Below are 25031 nucleotides of genomic sequence, written 5' to 3'. Positions count from 1 at the left end.
ATTCAGAGCCAGAAAATATTCTGGTCTTATGTCCACAGACGTCTTTATTAGAGAGTGACGGGCCATTTGAAACAGAAGAGAGGGGCCATTGACATCTGTAAGCACAAGTCCCGTGTGATAAGTCACATAGTAGTTTTATTAAGCTGATCATTTCTTGGGCATGGTTTCCCTGGGACAATAAATTTGATAAAGTCTTGCCTTTTTTTTTTTTTTTGGTATAAATCAAAATCTATTTAAATGCTTGCCAAAGCAAAAAATAAATAAATGAAAGTACTCAATAGAGAAAATATATACTTTGTAGGGTACTCTGTTGGGTACATTTAAGCAGAGTTTGAATCTTATAAGAATGTTTGGTATTTCACCATCTAGTTATTGCTCCATTTTAAACAGGATTCTCTCTTAGATCCTCTTCCCACTTGGACCCTCATTGCGTTCCTTTGCAATCAAGGGGACAAACCAGACAGCTAGGAACGTGTATTTAGAAGCCTGAGCTCTGCCCAGCCCTATGTGGGTGCTTGGAACATGCGAGGCTGTTTGGTGCTGTTCATCCATCCTTTCCGAGACACAATTTTGAAGAGGCGTGTGTGGCTACTGTTTGTGGCCATAATTCTAAAAGGGTCGAGACGTTTGCTTCATTTGGCAAATAAAGCTGAAAGTGGAAAAAAACCCATTTGGGTCAAATCTTAGCATGCTTTATTTACATATGCTGACTGTATGTTCTGAAAGGTGAGTGAGCTTTCTTAGGTTAAAAAAACAAACAGTCACGAAAGGAGAGACTGGAAGGAGGGAGCGGGCTGACTCATTAGGGGGAGAGTAAGTGGGAGTATGGAGTAAGGTGTACATAAGCTTATATGTGACAGACTGACTTATTTGTAAACGTTCACTTAAAGCTCAATAAAAATTATTAAAAACAAACAAACAAGCTTTCTCTGCAATTGAGGGTTATTTATATGTTGGCATTTTAAGAACATCTTTTAATGAAGATTGGTGTTACTAAGTCATTTTTCAGAAAGACAAGCTTTTTTAGGCCATGCCCTTTGGGTTATACATGTTGATGTGATCTTTACCTATAAAAGGTGGCTGTGGGGCTGGGGAGGGGCAAGGAGATCTGACCTTAAGGCCGTAGGAACATCTGGCAGCCTGAGGCGGTGGGCGCCACTGTTTCTGAAGGTGTACACGCAGGAGTGTCCGCCACATGACTGCCTGCCACGTGCTGAGCTCTGGCACAGGGCGACTGAGTGGGCCAGACTATTTGGGTTAGCACCCAAACAGAGAGGAAAAAAAATCAGTTGCTGTCAATTTTGATGATCTCATGAGTAGAACTCTGCTCCCCAGGGTTTTCAATGGCTGGTTTTTCAGAAGTAGATTGTCAAAACCTTTCTTCAGAGCTGCTGGGTAGACTTGAACCACCAACTTTTTGGTTAGCAGCCATTTGCACCACCCAAGGACTCCCATAAAACAGAGGATTGGTGAGCAAGTCAACCCATGACTGTTTTGCTCAATAGCTGCCCATATTAAATGTGGACGTTTCTCATCTAGGCAGGGAAACAGCAGTTCAGCAGCCTCATTACTAAGTGCACCTGCAGTGGAGCCCTTCCTACCCTGCCTTCAGAAGTTACTAGGGGCTAACAGCCTTTTGGGGAAAAATTGCTGCCCCCAGCTGCTGCTGTCATCAACAGTAGGACAAAGGTCAGTCTTCAAGATGAGCTGGCTTTTACCCTGTGATAAGAGAGGAATTAGTGTATGTGGGAAGACTTGGGTTAGAGGGGCAAGAAATGGTTCTGGTGGAGAGCCAGCCAGATAAAGACAGGGCTGTGTTCTGTACCTGCCTTATAGCCTTGCTGTTCCATCTAAGGTCTGTGTCTAATGCAGGGTTTTTTGTTTGTTTGCTATTTTTATTATCTCCCAGATGATGTCTGCAATATTTGGAGACATTTTTGATTGACTTGGGGGGCCAGGGTGGTAATACTGGAGGACAGTCCCCTGCAACAAAGAATCATCCGGCCCCAAACGTCAATAAAAAAACCCCAAATCCATTGCTGTTGAGTCGATCCTGACTCATAGTGACCCTATAGGACAGAGTAGAACTGCCCCACAGGGTTTCGGAGGCTGTAATCTTTACGGAAGCAGACTGCTACATCTTTCTTCCTCAGAGAGGCTGCTGGGTTTGAACCACCAACCTTTTGGTTAACAGTTGGTCATTTTACTCAGTGTGCCACCAGGGCTCCTAAAACCAAACGCATTGCCATGAAGTCAATTCCAACTCATAGCGAGTCCATAAGACAGAGTAGAACTGCCTCGTAGGGTTTCCACAGAGTGGCTGGTGGATTTGAACTGCAACCTTTTCATTAGCAGCCAGAGCTCTTAACCACTGAAGCACCAGGGCTCCTTGTCTATAGACAGATTGAAAAATATTGGCCTCATGGTTGTAACAATTCTGTCAACATGTTACTTTAAAAGATGTTGAGAAGGCAGAGCTTCTGATGGCAAATGTTATTCATGAACCAACTAAAGCAAGGCCTCTAATCACCAAGAGTGAATTGCTATGGTTACAAAAAGGGAAGATTAGAAGTGGTCCATGATGTCTTCCTTGGTTTCAGTTTTTTTTTTGGAAAGTAACTCAAGTGACAAATCTGGAAGATGGCTACTGGCATGGGGTAACTAGAAGGAAGAGTTTGAGTTAAGATAAGTTCAAAGAAGTAAGAAGCTTGTCATCAACGCCGCCCTCTTTCCCCAGCCACTTTGTCTGCATCATGATTGTTGTATCATGGAGCTCTTTAACATCCCTGTTGGCTCATTCTTAGGGGCATTTTGTACCATGTTGGGCTGGAGAACTTGGAGTTTCTGGTAGAGGTGGAATAACATTCATTGTCTGAAAACCAGATTTTGTGTCCTGGGAAAAATGATTGTCTGCCCTGAGGTTGCCCACAGATTGTTTTGGGACTTAAAGACCTCTGAAGAGTGGTAAACTTCCAGACATCCAATCACTGCTGTATTATATCAACAAAATTGAGCTTGGGGGATAAGGCGATTGTGGGAAAATGGTGGCTATTTCTCAACCATGAATGAAACCATGCCTTCAAGGGTTATGAAAAATGAAGCAATTTTCTCATTAGAAAATAATTACTCATTTCCTTCTTCTATTGCCAAAGACTGTTTTCTGACAATTCAATGAGAGTATAAATTTGAGATTCATTGCTTGCAGAAAAAAATACAGGAGGCCAGTGTACTCTGGGATTCTTAAGAGTGAATGGTGGGTGGGCAGACAGAACAGAAGAGAGAAAAAGACTAGAGGCTGAGCTGGGCCATCACAGCATCCAATGGTGCTGTGTTGCAGGACATAGTCAACAGTATATGAACAAGTTCTGACTTGCTGAAAAAGAAACTAGGTGAAACAGCTATATTTGCTTTGAGAAAAATTTCTATCTCAATCATTATCAAAAAAATGAATGCTAAGAAAGTTTAAATTTATAGTGGATCTAACTTGCTGATTCTTTCTTTAAAATTCTTTCTAATAGTTTATCTTCCTTTACATTCCCAGTACAACCATCCAAGCCCCCATCACCTGAAGGGCAAATTATTTTATTGCCTTTCTATCCTGTCTTCAGGACTTCATTTTCTTTCTACTTCAGTCTATCCAGTAGTAGTAGTAAAAATAATAGTCATAACAAAGCAGCAATGATAAAATAGTATCCCTAGCCCCCAAGCATAAGGCCAACCTTGGCCACAGTGATGGCCCGAGGGTTAGGTACCTGACCCAAGCCAATCAGAATTCTTCCTTGACATTTTATATATAGATGCCTAGAGAATGAAGCTCTTTTCCTTGAGGTTGCTAAGCTGGAGCTATGTGGGACCATGGAACTCTCTGTGGCACCCAGTCAGTCTGTGACCTTGTCTCCTCATTTACCAGTCCTTTTCACCTCCCACGTCATTGAAAAGAAAAAGTTCATTTTAAGTAGGAAAGAATGAGGCCAACGCATAGAAAGAAGGAGAGAGAGAGAGGGAGCTGACAAGATGATTTCAGCCATTGGATTCAACTTTGCTATGCACTTTAGTCAGGTTGAGTTGGATTTCTGTCACTTCCACCTAAAAAATCTATCATCAACCCTGTTTACTTCTCCATCCTCTCTCCCTAAGAGACCTTATTAAGTCCCAAGATTTTAATCATTACCTCCAGTAGATGCCATTGGTTGCCTACCCAACAATGGAGCCCTTCTTCCTCCATTACAGAACTTCAGTTTTTCCAGCCCCTGAGATGAATCATGAATTCATGGATATCCTATTTCTCTTTGCCAGAGATTGGATATTTGCCCAGTCTGGCCAATGAGATAGAAAGGGATATCTGCTTGGAACTTCTGAGAAAGATTTTCCTCACTGATAGGAGAGTGGTACATGAGGAGAACTACACCCTTTTTCCTCTACCCTTTTTCTTCTCATTTGTAATTCCATCTTGTGAGGACATTAACTTACACATGACCCTTATCTTGCACTGATGAGGGGAGACATCACCAATATATCAGGATGACGGAATGGAAATATAGATGTAGCCTGGGTCCTTAATGATGTAACTATTCTGCTGCACCAACAGTGTACTCATCTCCTTTCAGACTTCCTACTAAGGCTGATAATTAAATGTCTTTATTACGCAAATCACCGTTAGTCTGGTGGTCTGCTATTTGTGATCAAACACATACTAATTATGAAGAAAAACAATAACAACAACAAACTATGAATTCATACCTCCCAAACTTACCTGAAGCTCAGACTTTGCTCTTGAGTTTCAGATCCAGCTACCTGTTGGGTATCGTACCTGGGTGTACCACAAATATCTCAAATTTAACAGATTCCCAAACCAAATTCTTTCTCTCGCCTTGCAAACTTCCCCTTTGCCTTGTATCCCCCAGATGCACCACCATCCACCTGGGTACATAAGTCACCATACACGGGGTATCCCTTTCTAGTATTCCTTCTTCTTTACCTCCCATATTCAATCAATCAATGAGTTTTGTTGATTTGTCCCTCCTATCTGCCCTCTTCTCTCCAATTCTATTATCGCTACTTTGGTTGGTGGTAGGGAGAGAAGGCCTTATCATCTCTCTATCACGGCCACTATCTCTCAAGTGCTTTACTTGCTTCTGGCCACATTTCTCTCCAAACCATTTCCACCAGCTTCCTGTACAGCTCTGACTTGCTATCCCTTGCCTGAAATCCGTTACCACTACCAGTTGCCATCAAGTCATTTCTTTCTTTTGTTTGCTTGATAAATATTAGTTCTTTTCTTCAAGTCATTTCTGACCCATGGTGACCCCTTGTGTGTCAGAGCAGAACTGTGCTCCATAGGGTTTTCTTTGGCTAATTTTTCTCAGGTAGATTGCCAGGCCTCTTCCAAAGTACCTCTGGTGGACTTTAACCACCAATCTTTCGATTAGCAGTGGAACCTGTTAACTGTTTTCACGACCTGGGGACTGAGATCATTACCTCTTCCCTGTCGCTTAAGGCAGGGATTCTCAAAGTGTGGTACTGGACTAGCAACTTCTTAACAACTTGTTAGAAATGCAAATTTTTGAGCCTCACCCCTGACATTCTGGAGCCGTGGTGGTGTAGTTGTTAAGATCTCAGGTTGCTAACCAAAAGGCTGATAGTTTGAATTCACCAGCAGTTCCTTGGAAATCCTGTGGATCAGTTCTACGCTATCTTATAGGGTTGCTATGAGTTGGAATCGACTTGACAACAATGGGCTACCCCAGACATTCTAAGGTAGAATCCAGGTCTCTGTTTTAACAAGCCCTCTAAGGGAATCTGATTTGTAAGTTTTAAAAACCACTACTAGCCTAAGGAAGCCCTGGTGGTGTAGTGGTTAAAAGCTATGACTGCTAACCAAAAGGTCAGCAGTTCAAATCCACCAGGCACTCCTTGGAAACTCTATGGGGCAGTTCTATTCTGCCCTATAGGGTTGCTAAGAGTCAGAATTGACTTGACAGTAATTGGTTTGGTTTACTAGCCTAAGCAGGAATTGACTTGAGGGCAACTAACAATGACTAGCCTAAAGTAATAAAACCCAGGTTCCTCAGTACAGCAAACAAGGGTCTTTGGGTCTCACCTTGTACCCCTGTCTAATCTCATCTCTTGTCACTGCTCCCTGTTCATTGATCCATCTATCAAAAATATTTACAGAACACCATTCTATAGAATAGAGCAGTAAGAAGACACAATATCTACCTGCAGAAGCTGCCTTTTTTCTTCCTCTTTAACATGATGTTTTAAATCTACTATCGACAAGAAATCCAAATGACCAAGACTGTGTAGTTGTGTCTAAAATGTAACTAGACTTTGAATGCGAGACTTGTCTTTCAATAAAAAAGAGTGTCATGTTTTGATATCAGAGGCCCTTTTTCTTCCCCCCTATATTTGTGTTAGGAAACCCTGGTGGCATAGTGGTTAAGTGCTACGGCTGCTAACCAAAAGGCTGGCAGATCCAATCTACCAGCCACTCCTTGGGAACTCTAAGGGGCAGCTCTGCTCTGCACCATGGGGTTGCTATGAGTCCGAATAGACTCAACAGCAATGTGTTTGGTTTTTATATTCATGTGTCAGTAAAAACGAGGGAAACCCTCAATGAGATGGATTGATACAATAGCCACAGAAATGGACTCAAGCATACTAACAATCAAGAGGATGGCATAGGACCAGGAAAAAGTTCGTTCTGTTCTATGTAATGTCACCATGAGTTGGAGTTGCCATGATGGCAACTAACAACAAAAACATACTCAGTGATATTTTGATGTAGTGACTTTCCAGGATAAAAAATTTTCTGAGGAGGGAGTTGTGATTACATGGTCTAGACTGTTTATTGTTTGAGGTTCACTATGTCTCTTTCAAGTTTGGGGATCACAGTGTAATGAACATCCTTTGATAAACCCATACTTGCTTTCATCCCAGATACCCAGTTTTGTTTTTACCTTCTTCCAGAGCTACCTTTCTCTTCGGAGGAATCTGGCCATATCCCGCACCTGTCATGTAGCAGCCAGGTATTCTCCCTAATCCACCTTCACGCCTGGTATCCACCTACTACAAGTCCCAAACTACTTTTCATTTTAGACAATGTTTATGTTGGCTAAATATTGGCACAAGCAGATGTTTTCACATTTACATGCTGGTTTTCATTTATGGCTCTTCAGAATGACACCTGCCTTCGCTGGCAGTGTGCTGAAGTGTACTTGTAAGGGTAATGGAATGCTCCAGTTCAGAGTTTCTCATCCTCTGCTGCCCACTAGAATCACATGGGGAGCGTTTACAAATCCTGATGCCCAGGCCATCTACCAACGCAATTAAGTCAGACTCTCTAGGGGATGGAAACCCTGGTGGTGTAGCAGTTAAGAGCTACAGCTGCTAACCAAAAGTTTAGCAGTTCGAATCCACCAGACACTTTTTGGAAACCCTATGGGGCAGTTCTACTCTGTCCTCGTAGGGTCACTATTAGTTGTAATTGACTCGACAGCAACGGATTTGGTCTCTGCGGGCTGGGGCCCAAGCAGCAGTGTTCCTTAGAACTCCCCTGTGATTTCAATGTGCTCTAGTCCAGCGCTCCTCAAGCTTCTATGTGCATGAGAATCAGGTAACCCAAACAAAAACCCAGTGCCCTCAAGTCGATTCCGACTCATAGCGACCCTATAGGACAGAGGAGAACTGCCCCATAGAGAATCATGTAAGGATATTGTTAAAATACAGATCCTGATTCAATAGGGCTGAGAGTCTGCGTTTCTCGCAAGCACTCAGGCACTGTGGCTGTTGCTGCTAGTCCAAGGAGCACAGTTTGAGTAGCAAGGCGGTAGTCTTTCTAGTGCTTGTTAATCAGCCTTGCAAATAATTGTCCAGAAATCATTAGTCCTCTTGAGCCTGTGACTGTTTCCGCATTTATCAGTCCTGCTCTCGTCTGTCTCCTCACTGTACAGCCACGCTCTGATGGTAAAGTTATCCCAGTGCTAATCTCAACTCTCTGGTCTCATCTAGTTAGTGATGCCCTTGAAAACAGCCACAATATAATAGAAGAGCCATCTAGTTAAATCTAAACTGATTTTTCTGTGAATCTGATTTTTCTACATGCACCTGCCTGAAGCTCACTGAACACAAAGACATGCCCTCCGGCCTAAGGCAACCCTTTGAATGGTGCTGCTCCAAATAGGTTAGTCACAGACACTGGGTCTTCAGTTCAAAAACAGTCACTAATGATGAAAAAGAACTGGGGGAAACACAAAGCAAAAAGTAACTTTCAGTTTACAGGCTTGGCTAATGATATCACAGTATCTTGGAAAATGTCCTGGCTCATATCCTATTGGCTTTAGAGCAATGCTTTTTTCGAATAGTTGTCTGTGGACCCTGGTCTGTGAACGTATTCTCAAGGATTCAAAACTGTTCTATAAGGCTTTTAAAACAGTGCACTGCATGCTGATAATAACTTAAATAATTAACAATAGGAAAACCAGATGCTCGAGATGACCGAGTGCTGGCATACGATTTCAATGCCTGCATTTGTGTTTATATTTGTGATTGTACATATGCCAAACAGCCTCACTTTAATCTCTGTAGGCTAATGATAAAAGAACAGAGAACGGACAGAGCCTTAATGTAAAAAGCATGCATTTGAGTCAAGAGAAGGCCAACGGCATTACAGAGAGTCAGATAAACAAAAGTTCCTCAGTAGGCTGAACAGAGAAGTATGATAGGAGGACTAAGAAGAAATCAGACCCCACATCCTATTTTAAGTCATGCTGAAACTAAAAAACAGACCAAAAAAAAAAAAAATGATAGCAATCAGGATCATTTTTTACATCAAATGCAGCTATTTAATCACAGCAAAATAACACTATCTTACTAAATTAATAACATCCATTTGGATACCGTTGACTTGTATTTTGCTTGTGTTTAATTTATAAATTTGTTTTGGTTGTGTAGTTCCTTCAAAATTACAAGCATCCTACTTTCAAGTTTATACACGTTCAAGTAACTTTCTAATGCAAATAATTGCAGGCATCACTGGGATGATTTTTTGTCCTTTAAAAGGGTTCTGTATTTACTCATTTAGAAAGACAGTTTTAGAATGTATATTCAGTCCTCGTGCATGTATTTTAAATGCCCTTACTATTTTTCTGAGATGTCACAGTGGCCACGGTGTAGCTTCATGCTCTCAGTTCTAGTAATGCTATTACAGGAACACTGCTGGGAATATAAGCTGAGCTTCTAGAAGCTTTGAATCAGACTGTTATGATCCATAGGGTTTCCGTTGGCTGATTTTGAAGTAGATCGCCAGGTTTTTCTTCCTAGCTGGAAGTTCTGCTGAAACCTGTTCAGCATCATAGCGACATGCAAGCCTCCACAGACAGATGGTGGTGGCTGCACGTGAGGTGCGTTGACTGGGGTCAAGCCCAGGTCTCCCACATGGGAGGTGAAAGAATTCTACCACTGAACCATAAAATGTCCTCTCTGGAAGTTTATATTCTTACACGGTTGTTGTTGTTAGGTGCCGTCAAGTTGGTTCTGACTCAGGGCTGCTCTATGTACGACAAAACGAAACACTGCCCAGTCCTGCGTCATGGTCACCAGCATTGTTATGATTAAGCCCGCTGTTGCTTGTCCAGGGTCCTCCTCTTTTCCGATGACCCTCTACTTTACCAGGAAACCCTGGTGGTGTAGTGGTTAAGTGCTATGGCTGCCAACCAAAGGGTCAGCAGTTCAAATCTGCCAGGCACTCCTTGGAAACTCTATGGGGCAGTTCTACTCTGTCCTTTAGGGTCGCTATAAGTCAGAATCGACTCGATGGCAATGGTTTTTTTTTTTTTTTTTTTTTTTCCTACTTTACCAAGCCTGTAATGTATTGTAACATATTTTCCAGGGGAAAATTTCCCTGCTCGGAAGTAATGCCTGATGAGGAAATGTTCAGACTGGAGGATTGAGGGGCCAACATGACAGGTCTTTAGTAAGTAACATGGGGCCCATAAGCGAGCCTGGTCATGCCTGTAATTTGGAGGGAAAATAAAGTGCTTACGGGCTGTTGGGGCTTTGGCTCTCCACTCTCTGATGGGTGGCTGGGAGGCTGCACTTCTGGGAGCTGGGTGTCCCTTCTGGGTGACTGCTGACTGCCTTCTGAGAGGGAGTAAGACTGGCTCTGAGGATTTAAAACAGAAATACATAAAAATGCCGGCCCACTCTCTGAGACCAGCTGCCCCCAGAGGTTGACTTTCCAAAGATGGACTTGGCCCCCTAAGCTGCCAATGAGTGTAGGGGGAAAATTGTTATTCCCATCCTTTGAAGCTTTCAGAAGTATTTTAAAAGTAGGCTTCTGTTTCTATCAAAGATACCCTAAGTGTATGGCTCATAATCTTGCCTAGTACAAAAATGCTGTTTACAAATGATTTTTAAAATATTACCTCTTTGAAGACAATGACTGTAGGTTTGCAAACAGCTAAGTGCTGATTTAATATACAGTGTAGATAAAACCTTATAAATAAAGTTACGTTGTTAGCTGCTATCAAGTCGATTCGGACTCATGGTGACCCCATGTGTGACAGAGTAGAACTGCTCCTTAGGGTTTTCTTGGCTGTAATCTTTATGGGAGTAGTCCGCCAGGGCTTTTTTTCATGGAGCAGCTGCGTGGGCTCGAACAGCCCACCTTAGGGTTAGCAGCCAATTGCAAACCACTTAGGCCACCCAGGCCTCTTAACCAAGTTATAGTTCACAGAAAATTTTTGAAGTTTCATGTTTCACTCCTAAATGTGCACACGATAAATCATTATTACAGGGGGAAGCTATACTAGGTGCAGCAAAATCTAATTAAAATTCTTATTGCAACAACTCTAAATTTACGTTTTTCAGTATGAAAAACCCAGATTCAACTCTGGTCTGTCTTGTCTGTAGCTGGTTCTAAATGGTAACGTTTTCGTCAGCTTTTAGTCATTAACAGTTTACGGACAGGACATGCTGTTTACAAGAACCTAGCTATTTTGGAAGAAAAGTAAAATATTAAGTCCACATGTTGGATATTTCCATATATCTAAATGTTTGATACTTTTTAGAAATGATGCTGCAATTATTTCCATGTTTCAGTGCAAGTTATACAGACTCATTCCAGTATTTCTATCTTGGTCTACTGCTATTTGCAACATGACCCTGTCTTTCCCATAAAACTCTGAATAGGCATAGTCTATGAAGTTTTGTGCAACTTTGCTACAAACTAACAGTTTTGGTCTACATTCCACAAACACATATTAACCATCTGCTCTCGGCAAGGCACAATTTACTTGTTTTAAGCACACATCTCTTTTGCCCCTCCTAGGAGCTTTTTGGCTGATGGGGAGAAAAGTATTGCCGATTGATTTTAAAAGTATGGTATGCTATGGTTAAAACCAACAATAACAGTAAACATAGTAATAAAGTATAATAGTATCAATTGTGATTTCATAGTTTAAATTTCTCTACATGTAAACCACAATTAAAATTTTGACTGTTTGGTTCCCCGAGGTAATGCATACTTACGTGACGGTTGCCCATTTTCGTTTTTCTAGATAGTTGTTCTGTATTTCATTAAGAGCTCAGTCCTCCTGCTGGCAAAGTTTATACTGGTTTTCCCAAGGCATTGTATCTCTTGGGTTTAATAAGTAACTTTTGGCATTGAATTTGAATACACTGTTGGGGATGGGTAGACAGCTTAAACTGCCCAAGCTGCCTTGAACAGGCCATGCTTTAAAATAAAATATTGATTAATAAGTAAAGTTTAGGCATTTTTAAAGTTGAATAACGTTTCCGCCACTAAAGGGCTAACTCTGCTTCACTTCTGAATTGTGGAAAGAGTCATTTTTTATATTTTAGGAGTTCATTTAAAGCTATGCCTTGTGATAACAAAGGCATTAAGCAAATAAACTGGAAAAACTTACTGTTTTAATAATATTACTATGACTGTTACATAGACTCTCCTTGGGGGTTGCATTGAGTTATGCTAACATTATCTTTTTATAATTTGACTAGTTTTTAAATTAGAAAAGTAATATGTGCAGATTTTTTTCTAGTAATACAAAAGGATACCAGGAAAAACAAGCCTACAAGACCTCCCAGTCCCTTTTCCAAGAGGTTTTTTGTGAGTTATTCTAGAAATGGTCTATGCATGTACAAACATGTTGTTCTGTTTATTTCTCTTTGTCTGTCTGTCTAGCTCTCTCTCTTTCTAGACTATTGTTTCAGTAAATGGGTTTGGATACAGTCTCTTCCATGCCTAGTTGTATGTTTCATATACTAAAGAGACATGCAATATTGACATCTTTCTTTTCAGTGGTCACATGGTATTCCATCACACGTATGAACCAAACCTTATTTAATCAGTCCACTTTCGAAGGTCATATGAGTTATTTCTGGTCTTTTGCTTTTAGAATAATGATGAAGTGAATATCTCCATCTACACATTTTGTTTATGCATGTGTGTATATCTGAAGAATAAAATCTTAGAATGAAATTGCTGGATCTAAGACTATGTACATGTAGAGTTCTGATACATATTGCCAAGTCGTCCTCCTCAGAGCCTGTTCCAGTTTACCCCCACCCCCCCCCAGAATATTTCAGTGTTCGTTTGCCCACATAATGGCCAACACTACATATTACGAAAATTTTTCATCTTTGCCAATTCCAAATGGGAAAATTATCTCATTGGTTTAATTTATATGCCTTTCACTTTGATATCCTTGAAATTGTGTATTCCATTCATGTCCTTAAAAGCTATTTGTATGATTGTTGTGTGTGTGTGTATGTGTGATCTGTCAGTTCATTCCCCTTATTTATTATTCTTTTGGGTTATTAATCTTTTCATTGTTGATTTATACCAACACAGTTTTTAAAAATAAAATCCAGGCATTTGTCAAGTGTGGCAATTATTTTTCCCCAACTGGCTATTTGTCTTTTGTCTCTGTGTATGTTTTGAGTGTGTTTGTGTATGCGAAGAAAGTGTTAGGTTTTATGTGTTCAAATATATCATTCTATTCTTTTTTTGACTTGCTTAGAAAATGGATTTCTACATTTAGATGATTAAAACTTCTTATACATTTTCTGCAAGCTCTTTTAACGGCTTCCTTTTTTTAAGTGTGCTTTAGATGAAGGTTTACAGAGCAAATTAGTTTCTCATTAAACAATTAATCTACATATTGCTTTGTGACATTGGTTGCCAACCCCTGGATGTGTCAACACTCTCACCTTCTCAACCTTGGGTTCTCCATTTGCATTTGTACAGCTTTCCCATCCCCCTCCTGCCTTCTCATCCTTGCCCGTGGGCTGGTGTGCCCATTTAGTCTAGTATACGTGGTTGAGCTACGAGAATTATTGTTTGTTTTATGGGCCTGTCTAATCTTTGGCTGAAGAGTAAACCTCAGGACTAACTTCAGTACTAAGTTAAAAGGGTATCCGGGAGCCATGCTCTTGGGGTTTTTCCAGTCTCTGTCAGACCAGTAAGTCTGGTCCTTTTTTTGAATTTGAATTTTGTTCTACATTTTTCTCCAGCTCTGTCCAGGACCCTCTATTGTGATCCTTGTCACAGCAGTTGGTGGTGGTAGCTAGGCACCATCTAGTTGTGCTAGACTCAGTCTGATGGAGGCTATGGTAGTTGTGGTCCATTAGTCCTTTGGACTGATCTTTCCCTTGTGTTTTTGGTTTTCTTCAGTCTCCCTTGCTCCAGGCGGGGTGGGACCAGTGGAGTATTTTAGATGGCTGTTCACAAGCTTTTAAGACTCCAGATGCTACTCACCAAAGTGGGATGCAGAACATTTTCTTTATAAATTATGTTATGCCAATTGAGCCAGATGTCCCCCAAAATAAGAGTTTCCTTTCTTAAGGCTTACATCTTAGATCCATTTGAAATTTATTTTGATATAAAAAGTAAAAAAGGAAGGGAGAGATTCAGCTTTAGTTTTGGTCATTCAGTTAATCCTAGGTAATTATTAAATAATGCGTCTTTCCTCTCTGATCAAATATGCTACCTTTATTATATATTAAACCCCCATATAACAGAGAATTAAAATTATGTAGAAGTTTACTAAATTCTGATTGTATATATTCACTTTTTTATTTTTTCAGCCTTTATCTATTGAGCGCCTTGGATGTGCTAACTGATCAATTACAACAGTGAACAAGATGGGTATGGATTTTCTCTTCCTACAACTTCTAGTCAAGTGGTAGAGATACACAAGAAACAAACAAACAGTTACAAACTGTCATAGTACTATGAAGAAAATAAATAAGATGCCGAACCAGAGACTAACTTGTGCGTGTGTGTATAATTTCTTTTAAATAGAATTAAGTTTCCTCAAGGAGCTACCATTTAAGCTGCGAACTAAAGGATAAGAAGGAATCTGCCATTTGGAAAGAGAGAATGTTCTTAGCTTTTGCTCAGGCTCAGAAATAGAAAAGAGCTTTGCAAATTGGAGGAAATGAAAGATGGCCAAAGAAACTGGAGTCTGTTGCTGCTGGGAGGAGCACTGGGCGCAGGCAACACAGTGGTGCACAAGACAAGATCTCTTTCCTCCAGGAATTGACAGTGGAATGAGGGAGAAGGCAAGAAGACCTGAGTTAACCATCGGCACTTTGACCATTCACTGTTATTTTTTTCTCTAGTGTCTAATTTCTGCTTTATATTCCATTGTGTCCTCTGCTAGCCCCAAACTTCTGCTCAGGGCCGAGCCCTCTCTGCCCCACCTCTGCGCTGGCTTTGGAGCCAACCTCTGCGTCACTAGCCCCTCCTAGGAAACTATGATCAGTAATGTTCCCTCCTTCCCTCTTCCACACCAAGCTTTTGAAGCTCAAAGGTCAGGAGGAACAGGGCAATTTCACGTGCAGTGCTCATTGCAGAGATGAGTTCTGTTCAAGGGTGCTGAGTTGCTGTGCGCAGGAAATACCTAGGTAAGAAGGGATAGAGTTTATGACTGCAGAGAGGGGAAAGATAGACAGCTGAGAGGTCAAGGCCTAGAAGTAGGAGACTGAAATATTTAAAAATGCCTTAACTTAATGTAGTCTTTTTGGCAGAAAAACCTTAGCGCTGAGAGAGAAAACACCTGGGTTTTAGGCTAGTCTCTGCTTAGGGGCGTGATCATATTAGAGTAATTCACTCTCCCCAGTTTTCAGGTTTCTACTATGTAAATATAAGGGTTGGACTTTACATCTGCACTTACTTCCACATCTGAAATATTATGAACAACTTGGATTTAGGAAGGTATATCAGGTAGGACTCTCTGGTTACAAATGACTAAAAACCTAACACACAATAACTTAAGCAAACAGTTAATGGCTCACATAATTGGAAAATGTATGGGTAGTTGGCTTCAGGCATAGCTGGATCCAGCTACTCAATGACTAGATGAGGTCCACCCATATTATCTCTACTACTTAAAATCAACTGATTGTGTTAATCACATTTACAAAATACCGTCTCAGTAACACCTGGATTAGTGTTTGACCAAACAACTGGACAGCATTATCTAGCCAAGTTGACACATAAAATTCTCCATCATAGGCAGTCATTCATATAGGGATATGTTGGAATCTCAAGAGGGTTGAATGTGCTGTGGTGGAGCATGTAAGAGAACAGAAGGCTGAGGACAGTGTCTTGGAAAGCATATTAGGAGGGTGGTGGGCAGAAAGGTGCCTTCAAAGAAGTCAGAACACTCAACAGAAAAAGGTGATACCACAAAAGCAAGACAAAACAACACAAACATGCAGCATATGGTATGAGGCTGCCTCGCACCAGGCTGGTCCTGATACCCCTGTATTGTCTTTACTTGCTTCTCTGGTTGCAGATGCTTGTCCCGGACTGGGACTCCCCAGGGGCAAAGGCTGTGTCCTCATTGCCTTTCTGTATCTGGAGCCTTGTATAGTGCTTGTCACACAGAAATGGCAGCAGCAGACTTATAATAAGTCTCTGTTGAAAAAGTCACTGAAAGCAATAGGATTCTTTAGAAAGCTGCCTGTCACAGGTCAGATGTTGTTATGACAAACTCCAAGGGATACAAAAAAATTTTGAGCAAGATTTTGAATCATGCAAATACTCCTTAAGTAAATAGGTAATTTGGCTGGAAAAAGCATGTGTGTGTGTGTGTGTGTACGTATGCAGTTTTCTCATTCTAAACCAATGCAGGGTAGGAAGAGTGGGATTCTTATCTGTACGCCCCCCACAAAGTACATGTGTGTAAGTGATTTTGTAATTCTTAAATTGTTTCCCATTAGCATTCTTTTGGAGCTCCTCGGTGATACAAATGGCTAACACAATTGGCAGCTTTCCAAGGGTTGGATGTTCAAGTCCACCCAGAGGCACCTCAGAAGAAAGGCCTGGCAATCTACTTCTAAAAATAATAATAATAACCAGCCGTTGAAAACCCTCTGGAGCACAGTTCTACGGTGACACACATGGGATTGCCATGAGTCAGAGTCAACTCCATGGTAACTGGAAAGAAGATTCCTTAGCACATTCTAACCCCATTACTTCATTGATTAAACAGATAATTTATTGAGTGTCTACTATGTGCCAGGCCCTGTACTAGACCCTGGGAATTTGGTGGTGATGAGTCAGAATTAACTTCAAGGCAACAAACAAAAACAAGACCAAGTCTGTGCCCACATGGAACTCATATTTCTAATGGGGGAAACATAAAAATGTACACAAATGCGTGCAACATAATTACAGGTTGTGGAAAATGTGATGATATAGTGGAAATAACCAGGGTGGTATGAAGGTGAGCAATTGGGGAGGCCAGTTGTAATCAGAGTGGGAATGAGAGGCCTGTGAGAGGAGCTGGCTAAGGAGCCGAGACCTCAATGACAGGAATGATGCAGCCACTGGGAGAATTACCAGTTGCTCTGCCAAGTTGATTCCTATTCATGAAGATCGCATGTGTGTCAGAGTAGAACTGTACTCTGCAGGGTTTTCGTGGCTGATTTTTTGGAAGTAGATAGTAATTCGAGATGCCTCTGAGTGGACTTGAGCCTCCAAACTTTCGGTTAGCAGCTGAGTGCGTTAACCATTTGTACCACTCAGGGACTCCATTGGAAGAACTAAAAAAACCAAATCTGTTGCTGTCGAGTTGATTTCATCTCATAGTGACCCTATAGGACAGGGTAGAATTGTCCCCATAGGGTTCCCAGGGCTGTAAATCTTTACAGGAGCAGGCTGCCACATTTCTCCCACAGAGTTGCTGTTGAGTTCGAACCGCTGACCTTTTGGTTAGCAGCCGAGTGCTTAACCACTGTTCCCTTGCTGGAATAATAACCTGCTGCCATGGAGTCAATTCCAACTCGTAACAACACTACAGGACAGAGTAGAACTGCCCCATAGGGTTTCCAAGGAGTGGCTGGTGGATTCAAACTGAAGATCTTTTGGTTAGCAGCCAAGCTCTTAACCACTGTGCCACTAGGGATCCAGTGTTAAAGATTACTCGGGCTTTGTATAAAGTAACTGTGAGTTGGAATCGGCTCAACAGCAATGGGTATATAGATGATGGATTACAGTGGGGCAGAGAAGAGACACATTAGGGGTTTTGTGATAGACTAGGTGAGAGATGCAGGTGGCTTGGACTAGAGAGGTGGGGCTTAGAGGTGGAGACAGATTTGGAAGTGGAAGCAAGAGGATTTGCTGGTGGTTTAGATGGGGAGGTAGGGCATAAAGCAGACTCTAGGATGCCCACCTCCCCCATCTAGGGCTCAAGCACCTGGGTGGAAGGTAAGAACATTAATCGAGGTAAGGAAGACTGGGAAAAAATTATTGAGCAGGGGGATAAAGAGTTTGGCACTGATCATGTTAGGTTTGAGATGTTTATTGGACACCCAGGTGGAGATGTTAAACCAGCAGCTGGGGTATGGATGTTGCCTGGGCTAGAGACGTACATTTGGAAGTCATTAGCATATGTGTAAGTCATAGGGCAGGTTGAGATTACTGATGGAGAGTGTGAGAATGGAGAAGAGAAGAGATGGGAAGAGACGAGATAGAAAGGGAAGAGAAGAGGGCCCAGGACTGAGCCTCAGGCATTCCAACACTGACCTGCTGGATTGAGAAAGAGAAGCAAACAGCAAAGGAGACAAAAAAGAAGAAGCTAGTAAGAGCAGAGGAAAATTGGGAGAATGTGCGGTCTAGAAAGACAAAATAAGAGAGTCTCAAGAAGGAAAGTGATTACGTTGAATACTCCTGAGAGTAATATGAGGAAAGCAAAGTGTCCAAAATGTATTTTATTTAAAAAATTAACTCACCGGTTTTTAAGAACGTATGTATCACATGAACAGAAGCAGTATTTTCTCATATAATTTTATTTCTTGATTTAATTAATTTGTGTAGAGAGATTTGACTAGAATCAGAGTCAGCCTGATTTGGATGAGATAGGCAGATGGCTGTCCACAGGGTGACTCAAGGGACTTCTGCGTGTCACCCTGGCCACCTCACCCACAAGGTGCTACACATCACGCTGCTTCTTTGTAATTAGCTGGATGGCTATGAGCACGTCACTTCCTCTTTATGGGCTTCCATTTTTATAACTTAAAAGTGAGGGGGTTAGACCAGATAGTTTATAAAGCCCCTTCCATCTTAAGAATAACTTGATTCTATGGTTCCAACTAGGAGCATTATCTAGACCTTGATTAATATCTTCATATTAATACATTAATGTATTAAAATGTATTGACGTACAAAAAAAAAAAACAAACCTTTCCTTATTCCAAAAATTGCCTAAGGTGAGCACTGTCTGTGTTAACATGCTATGAATGTTAAGGTTGTGTGTCAGCTTGGCTGGGCCATGATTCTCAGTGGTTTGGCAGTTAGGATGTAGTTTGGCAGTCGTATAATGATGTAATCACTTCCATGAAGAGATCTGGTATAAAGAGATCAACTCCATGATGGGATCTGCTGTGAGTAGCCCATCAGTTGAAAGGGAGTTTCCTTGGCCTGCATCCAATGTAGGTGGACTTGCTGGCAAGGCTTGGGGGCTTCTGCTTGCTCTGGATCCTGCAGCTGGCTCCTGTTCACCTGATTTCTGGTTCTTGGAACTTTAGCTAGCAGCTTACCTGCCAATCTTGGGATTCATCAGCCTCTGCAGCCTGTGAGCCAGAGGCCTATTGTCTGACCTGCTGATCTTGGGTTCCCAGCCCCTGCAGCTACATGAGTCAGGAGAAGCCTCTGGCCTAACCCATGGACTTGAGACTTTCCAGCATCTACAGCCACATGAGCCATTTGCTTGATATAAATCTTTCTCTCTGTGTCTCATAGAGAGAGCCTCTTCAATGGTTTTGCCTCTCTAGAGAACCCAGCCTAAGACACATGTGAAAGAATATTTTTATTTCTGACTTTTCATTTTATGATCCTGGGTAGAGCATTGTGAGTAGCAATATGCGAGATCCTCATTTTCAGATTCTTATTACTTTTACGGTGTCTTGAAGTCTGTTCCATGTTATAAACTAAATTTTTCTTTACAAGGGTCCAGTATGCCTAGCACGCCTAAGGTAAGAGTTCCTTGTCTTTTGAACCTCCCCATATTTTGGCTCTACTTGCTGACCTCAAGACCTGAAGTTTCTATAAAGACCTGAAGTTTCTATAAAGAAGGTCCTATAAAGACCTGAAGTTTCTATAAAGAAGGTCCTATAAAGACCTGAAGTTTCTATAAAGAAGGTCCATGTTTAAAATTATTTCTTCTGAGACCATTTGCTCTTCCAAGGACCACAGCATGTGTGGGCTCTACTTATGGAGCCTAATCTTTATTTGGTTATTTATATATGGCAAAAGGTAAAGATCAAGTAACACAGTTTCATAGATATCTTTCTCCAGCCTGTTGCAGATCTCATGAGTATTCCTAAACTATCTTTTTAAATGGAGGCTGTAGAAAATTGTAATATGTCAACATAATGATAGCAGATAAGTAATTAACAGAACTGAAACGTAATAAATCACCTGCTGACTAATAAGTACAGGGAAAATGTAGTTGCCAAGGGGTGATGTGCTGAAGGCTACATATTACTTTTTAATAGATAACTATGGTTTCGTAGCCTTTCCTGATAGCCAGGACTACTTTTAGAGACAGAATCCTCAAAAGTAAAAAAATGAGATCAAGCTTTACTAGGAATTTCATTAGTAGTTTAGATACAGCGAATCATTTTATTTCCAAGAATTGATTTTTTTCATCCCGCTTTTATCCTACTTCTATGCTTCTTAGCCCCCTGAGAAGGGCAAAGTTGAAGGTTTTGCATCTTACTTTGGGGTGCAGGTTAAGTGACTAGAAAACATGAATCCTTTTAAGTTATTAGTGCCTGCAGATACCTAGCCTGGTGTATCCAGTAGATGCTTAATAGATAGATGAGAAAATAAGCAAATATGCAGACAAAAAACCAATTGTATCCTAAGTGGATGCACAAAACGAACACTGATAGGAAATTGAAATTAGCTCTCTTTTTCTTAGCAAATGCAACAATCTCATATGGATGGGGGACTCCTTTTCTATATAAAAATATTCACTTATTTTTAATTCAGCGTCATCGGGGGAATTCTGGGGCTGGGGGGGAACCCTCTGGGAGAAGTGTAAAAGGAATTAGTACAACACAGACCATTAAAAGGAACATTCTTGTCTGGTTAAAAAGATACACAAAAACCATCTTGCAGAAAAATCCAACTGCATTGTATAGGCACGTGAACATCACTGAACGTCGACAGTATTAAAACAGCAGGTCCCTAATTACAGGTATTATGTATACTGCTAAATCTTTAATCTGGTGAAATTAATTAATTAATTTGGTTTTTATCAACCTTACGCAATAGTTACCACTATTTAACCAATGAGGAACCTGAGGCACAAAAGGGTTAAACAACCAGAGGTCCTTAAGGTAGTAAATAGTCAAGAGAGGATTTGAATTCAGGCTACTGCCTTCTACCTGAAAACCCTGGTGATGTAGAGGTTAAGTGCTACAGCTGCTAACCAAAAGATCAGCAGTTCAAAGCCAGGTGCTCCTTGGAAACTCTATGGGGCAGTTCTACTCTGATCTGTACAATTGATTGATGGTAACGGGTTATGGGCCCTCTATCTGAAAACTGCGTGATTAGGATGAGTGTGAGTTCCTAAAATTTTCAGAACTGGTTTGGAATTTGGGGTCAGAAATTTGGGGGCCAATGCTTTTCAGACTACTCATTTTCATGCCACGTGGTTTGTAGTCTGGAGCAGAGTTTCTCAACCTCAGCACGATTGACGTTTGGAGACAGATAATTCTTTCTTGTGGGGGGCTGTTCTGTGCAATATAGGATGTGTCACCCTGGGCCAGTGCCCGCTAGATTCCAGTAGCACCCTCCTCAGCGTGACAATCAAAAGTGGCTCCAGACATCGCCAAATGTTCCCTGGGGACAAAAGTGCTCCTAGTTGAGAACTACTGGACTAGAGAATTCTTAAGTATCTTTATGAGGAGCCCAGTGGTAACTGCTAGCACGATGACACTGTGTGACTAAGCAGCCCTGGTCGGGTTTCCTGGGTATTCTCCAATATCATGTCATTATTTGTTAATAGCAGGTGTGTTTAGTGTCTCATATCAGAAATAAATACTTGGTACCAGCTCGTACCAGTTATTGATTTTTAATGCAACATATGGTCAATCTTTAACTTTATGGCTGCGCAACCAACTTCTCATTTTTCTAGAATCCAGCGGCTGTACACTTGGCAAGAGACTACAAGTGACCTCAGTCTCTTTAAATATTTAAACCAGTCCACATTTCTTTACTTGACTTGGTGTTTGGTCACATTAAGAATTTTTATTTTGTTCTATGTAAAAATAGGACATTGTAAAACAGGTCTATTTTCTATATTTGCATAGGTGCATTGGGATTTTAAGTACAAAAATCAATGTTATGATCATGAAGTATTAACACATCATAAAATATTGAAGAGCTAACAAAAGGACAAGGAGCTTTCTGGTCATTAAATTTTTCTAGCAAAAGCACCACTCTATTCTTTTTATTTTAGTGTGCCCTGGCCTCCATGGCTTCACCCATACCATGGCCTGCCAGGGAAAGCACCTTCCTCTCCAATCCCTTTGATTCTATCCAAGCTGTAAAGCCAAGCAGAAGAGCCACTTTTTCCATGATTGCTTCCAGAATCCTTAATCAGAAGAGCTATTTCCTTCTACTCGACCCATTTAGCCTCTTGTACCCATCACTACATTCTTATTCATGTTCCACTGGATTATGTACCTGGATTCTCATCCCTACTAGATTGTAAATTATTTAAGGCTAAGGACCATGCCTTACTCATCTTTGTATTCCCTAATACTTAGCATAGTACCTTGCACACAGAAAGCATTTAGTACACATATGTTAAAAGAATGTATCCTTTTGTTAAATTAATCCTTCTCTCTAGAATCAGAACTAAATATTTAGCGGTAAGACAGAATCGGTTGCTAACACTGTTTCTGTTGTTAGGTTCCAAGGATCAAAACCGTGGGGCCTAGGTGCCCAGTCTTTCCGTCTCTTCTTCTATTTCTAGAGCGTGTGGTTTTCCTCTGGGTTTGTTCGTTTTTGTTTTAGCTTCAAGTATTAACTGCCCATGTTTCTTTCACGTCTGGGAGTTAATGGTACTCTTCTGTGTTCAGTTCCTTGATAGAGTCCCCGGAGCCATCTTGGCCCCTACACTCTTCGTAGCCTGGGCCAGGATTATCTTCCTAATCCCACAGTAATTTTTATCCTTTGAGGGATCCCCAGCGCCCTTCAGACACAGGCCCTTCAGTAAATCAAATTTTAGATCCTCTTAGTTACTCCTTTTTCTGAGTGGTCCTGGGAAACCTGCCTTCCGTCCCCTCTTGACAGGCTGTTGTTTGGAGACTGATGCTATTTTAGGAGGCAGATGGTGAGGGATTATCACTCCAATTCAGTCTTGCTCCTTATCTCCCATATGCAGAAATTACATTTTAGCTTGGAGTAAAGCTAGCAATTGTTTTGGGGTTGACTATTAACATAAACAAAGACAACGTAGCTGCTTTATTTTCTAAGGCAGACTTAATCCTCCTCACATTCACACCCAACTGGGTAATGGGGGAGAGGTGGAGTCTTAAATCTTCCAATTGAGATACCCTTAATTTGGCCTTTTCTTGTTTAAATAAAGTTATCTCATGGGGCAATGGTTTCATCTTTCTCCTCTGTTTCTCCTCAAGATAGGCCAGTGGGAGCTACAAGAATTAAGAAAACCTTTCTCAGCAAAGCCTGGCTTTCAAGACTACTTTCTTGCTGAAACTCAAAGATCCTATTTTGAATTTCAAAAGCTGAACCTTGACTTTCTCTTAGCCTTTCTTTGTAATAATTCTTGTCTTTTCAAAGGCAAATGGATGTCTCTGGATTCTTGATTAATTTTTTCCTGACTTTTGCATCTCTGGGCCTATCTCTTACCAGGTGCACATGCTGGTAGACCTTCTATAATCTTGAAAAAAAAAAAAAAAAGGTAAGATGTTGTCACTAACTACTTATAACCAAATCTGCACAAATTCTGAAAGAAAGAGAGCTCTCCATTTCTGTAAAGCGAAAGAACAAATGCTTAAGTAGACCTGGGTCAAGACATAACGGGTTTACATTTTCCCAGCATTAGTTGCAGTTGTAGCCGAGAAAATATCCTTTCACTCAGATCTCATTTATAGAGGCAACAAAGCCGTTCTACTATACTTGAATTCAATCCCTGATCGCAGTTTACATTAGTAGACAAACTCGTATTTCTTGTTAGACAGTTAAGAGATTAAGTGTTGCTAAAGGTGTAGAGTTTGAATGACATAATGTAGAAGGGAACAAAAAATACTTCATTTCAGACAAGTGCTAAGCCACTGTGACAATATACCCAAAATAAGCTAAAAAGATCTAAGATGGATCCATGCCATACGTGTAACACAGACTGGAATACTTTCCATATTAGTCCAACAGTACGCAATTCTTTATTGCTCTACAGATTGTTATCAAGGGGTGAAGAAATTACTTCCTGCTCTACATGAACGTTGAGTTGATGCCTGCTTTGTTTCTCACACTAGAAGGCCTACATCAGGGAGGCTATTTTGCATATGCAATAAAATATATTTTAGTTGGTCATGGAATTATTGAGTTGTACAGTGAAAATAGACATTAGAAGTCACCTTTGTTCAATCTCATTTTACAAATGTATTTCGACAAATGCTCATTGAGCACCTGAGGACCAAAAGAAAAAAAAACTTGGTAAGTGCGTGTCAATCTTTTTTTCATATTGGAATCACCTGGAGATATTTTAAAACTGTGCAATACCCGGGCCCTAACCCCAGGAATTGTAATATAATTGACCTGGTGTGAGGTCTGGATAGTTTAAAAAACTTCTCAGGTGATTCTGATACTCCTAGGACTCCCTGACACACACACACACACACACACACACACCCTTTTCTTTAAAACTGGCATTAAAGATTTTTATTTTGTATTTCATCCCCTCAAGATTACCCATCTATTTAAATTACCTAATGATGGGAATTCCAGAACACTTAACTGTGCACATGAGGAATCTTTACATAGATCAAGAGGCAGTTGTTCGGACAGAACAAGGTGATACTGATTGGTTTAAAGTTAGGAAAGGTGTGCATCAGGGTTGTGTTCTTTCACCATACCTATTTAGCCTGTATGCTGAGCAAATAATCCGAAAAGCTGGACTATATGAAGAATGGGGCATCAGGATTAGAGGAAGATTCATTAACAACCTGCGTTATGCAGGTGACACAACCTTGCTTGCTGAAAGTGAAGAAGACTTGAAGCACTTCCTAATGAAGATCAAAGACTACAGCCTTCAGTACGGATTACACCTCAACATAAAGAAAACAAAAATCCTTACAACTGGACCAATGAGCAACATCATGATAAATGGAGAAAAGATGGAAGTTGTCAAGGATTTCATTTTACTTGGATCCACAATCAACAGCCATGGAAGCAGCAGTCAAGAAATTAAAAGACTCATTGCATTGGGCAAATCTGCTGCAAAGGACCTCTTCAAAGTGTTGAAGAG

The 25031-nt window shown here is 40.9% G+C and overlaps 1 protein-coding gene across 1 annotated transcript in view; it reads right to left on the bottom strand.

The window, feature by feature from the left end:
- The window catches only part of ANXA13 (annexin A13), a 64482-nt gene extending 52938 nt beyond the window's left edge, over positions 1–11544 (bottom strand). Inside the window, exons 1-2 of the mRNA XM_049853805.1 lie at positions 11530–11544; positions 10043–10162 (exon numbers count right to left, since the gene is read on the bottom strand). Of these exons, the coding sequence (XP_049709762.1) occupies positions 10043–10162; positions 11530–11544 (135 nt within the window). The remainder of the gene's footprint in view (positions 1–10042; positions 10163–11529) is intronic.
- Positions 11545–25031: the final 13487 nt, after the last annotated feature.

This window comes from Elephas maximus, chromosome 15, assembly GCF_024166365.1.
Source record: "Elephas maximus indicus isolate mEleMax1 chromosome 15, mEleMax1 primary haplotype, whole genome shotgun sequence".
In the NCBI taxonomy this organism is placed as follows: Eukaryota; Metazoa; Chordata; class Mammalia; order Proboscidea; family Elephantidae; genus Elephas; species Elephas maximus.
The sequence above is the reverse complement of the archived record's forward strand: the minus strand, read 5'-3'. Positions and strand labels throughout refer to the sequence as shown.